This window comes from Physella acuta, unplaced genomic scaffold (assembly GCF_028476545.2).
Source record: "Physella acuta isolate Inbredline_101_S28 unplaced genomic scaffold, ASM2847654v3 ptg000071l, whole genome shotgun sequence".
NCBI classification, from domain to species: domain Eukaryota; kingdom Metazoa; phylum Mollusca; class Gastropoda; family Physidae; genus Physella; species Physella acuta.
In genome coordinates, this window is record NW_026731591.1 from 222,024 (window position 1) to 225,076 (window position 3,053).

At 32.9% G+C, this 3,053-nt stretch overlaps 1 protein-coding gene across 1 annotated transcript; it reads right to left on the bottom strand.

Annotated features, from left to right (window-relative positions):
- Positions 1-1,240: 1,240 nt before the first annotated feature.
- Positions 1,241-2,431, bottom strand: LOC131952308 (ankyrin repeat domain-containing protein 29-like). Its single transcript, XM_059314919.1, has one exon. The coding sequence runs from the start codon at positions 2,429-2,431 to the stop codon at positions 1,241-1,243; it is 1,191 nt and encodes a 396-aa protein (XP_059170902.1).
- Positions 2,432-3,053: the final 622 nt, after the last annotated feature.

Genomic DNA, 3,053 nt, shown 5'->3' on the forward strand with positions numbered 1-3,053 from the left:
GGCAGCAAGATACTTTGGTACGTCATTACGCTGTTCCCCAAATGTACCAACAGATCAGCTTTGGGTGGATTGGGAGGGGGGGGGGGGGTTCAACTTCATTCACCTCTGTCCGGTCACCTTAGGTCAATTATCCTACCCAGCGTATACATAGGTGTGTCCCGTTTTAGGTGGTGAAGTGTGGTTTTTAGATGATGGTTCTAAACATACATATACAATTTTACATATATACTGATTCAGAAATAGATTTAAGTAAGGAACAGTGGTATTATGACAGTAAAAAAATTTACAGAGGGGTCCGTGGGGGGTTGTAACTCCCCCCCCCCCCCCTAACCCCCCTTCCTCTGCCTACGCCAATGACTGAATGTCATGTTTGTTTTGTCAGTGTGTCGTGTTTAGAAAATAAGTTGAGTAGCATCCTAGTCACTCTAGACAAAATGTATTACTTCCCCTATGTATTAGGGGAAAACAAAATAAGGGATCCAACTTATAAAATATGATATCTAAAAATAAATAAATAAGTAATTAGTACAATTTGCCAAAACAAATATATTATTGTATGAAGTTAGTAGAAAAAATGTAATGCCAACTGAAGTAAAGTATAGTTTATATTTTTTTGATAAAAACATTTAATACAATGTTTTAAATCTGAAAAATATAAACTTTAGCACTATTTTAAAATGGATTATTTTATAAAGGTAATAAAGATATAATTAGCATTTTAATTGTTGTGTAAAGACAATTTTTTGGCTCCCTTTGAAAAGGGACAAATTAAAATTTAAAAAATTGGTATTTTTAGGATTATTGGGAGGCTGTAATTTGCTGTAATGTTATTGTAGGGAGACCCTTTATTTTACTTCTTTTGTATACACAATTTTATAAAACTCAAGCGAATTAATTCAGTGAACTTTCAAAATAAAACAAGAATTTAAAACAGGTTAAAAAAAAAACATTTTTTTATATAAATCACAATGTCCAACAGTAATATCGAGTTTTTCAACCTTTATCTTATATATCGTTTTCACTCAGAATAACCATTTACTTATTTAAAAAAAAAAGTTAAATGCTCTTTAAGTAAGAGCTAACTACAGGAAAATCCCTTTATTAAATCTATATCTCTTACAGAAGGGACAGAATTGTACAATGCAAGGGAAATAACTTAACAAAATAGCTCAAACAAATATTTTGCGGACAGAAAGAGAGAGAGAGAGAGAGAGAGAGAGAGTAGTGCGCACATGGGCTTTTATATATTAGGATTTTTATGCCCAATATTCGACGCATCCATTAATGAATTTCGTCCGGTTTTGTTACAAATGTTTACATCACATCCACTTTCAATTAATAATCCTGCAATCTTGTCATGGCCGTTTTGACAGGCCAGATTTAATGCATTCCATCCATTATAATTGACAGCATTAACTTTACAGCCGCTATTGATTAACAGATGTACAACTTTGTCATGTCCATTTGCGGCAGCAAATATTAAAGCGTTCCATCCATCTTTGTCGACAGCATTAACATTACTGCCGCTATTAATTAACAGCTGTACAACTTTGTCATGTCCATTTGCGGCAGCAAATATTAAAGCGTTCCATTCATCTTTGTCGACAACATTAACATTACTGCCTGCTGTAAGCAATAGCTTTACCGTCCCCTCATGTCCTCTACCTGAGGCCAGCATTAGAGCCGTGGTTCCATTCTTATTAGCAGCATTTACAGCACAGCCGCTCTTTATTAAAAGTAGTACAACAGTTTCATGTCCATTTTTAGAGGCTAGAATTAATGCACAGTTTCCATCCTTATCATCAGCATTTCCATTAGCTCCACCTTTAATTAACTGTTGTACAACTTTGTCGTGCCCATTTGTGGCAGCCCAGACTATTGCATTCCACCCATAACTGTTAACAGCATTAATATAGCTACCTTCTATAAGCAACAGCTTTACTATTTCCTTATGTCCTCTATCTAAGGCCAGCATTAGAGCATTGTTTCCTTTCTTATTAGAAGCATTTACATCACATCCATTGTCTATTAAAAGCTCAACAACATCGGTGTGACCATTCTGAGAAGCCAACGTTAAGGCATTCAATCCATTATTGCCTACAGCATTAAGATCATAGCCGCATTTTTTAAAAAGTTGTGCAACGTTGACATGAACAATCTCAGGAGGTAACAGTAATGCATTCCCTCTAGCTTGTATAACAACATAATTTAAACTAAGCCATCTATCAATTATCTTTTTTAAAGTTGAACAGTGCCCATGTTCAGCAGCGAACAGTAGGGCATCAATTGTAGATTCATCATTGTAATCATCATTCTGTTTACTATTACTGTTTACTTTTCCATCTTGAAACTCAATTGGTGAATTATTTAAAGCATTAATACTAACGGTATTTAACACCGTTTTATTGTCTTCTGTGTAGTGATCATTCATTTTTTATGAAGATATTTTGTTTCTATTGTATAAGGAAAATACAAGAAGGACTTCTTCGTGCTCTAGAATGTAAAACAAGATGTACATATTAGGCAATTAGAAAATGTATAGCAACATAATATAACTATAACTAATGTTTAACTGTTTTAATGAGGATTAACGACAAATCTCATTTTATTCAAAACCTCAAAAATAGAATAGCTTAAATATACCATCTTAATTAAGTTTGATAAAATGTTATTAATAACTCTTATCCTTATCATTCTGTACATTCTTTTAGTTATTTCAATGTTTATTGTAATGTCCGATTTTACGTTACTAAAGTATAAATTAACTAGGCATTCTGCCTAGCTTCGCTTAGGTTTTCAAAAACATTTGATAATTTGAATACTAATTGTTTGGTGATGGATGAGGCGTGTAGTTCTTAAATCTAAACAGTAATGCTAATTTTAGAGAAGATGTTGTTGTATCTTGTTTAATATCCGCTTTTCCGCTTTCAAAGAAAGCATTCGAAAGTACGCAATTTATAACTAAAATGGAAATAAAACTACACAGGTTCCATGAACAGTATATCTCACAATTTATATTACATTGACTTTTAAAATTAATTTTTTATTTAATT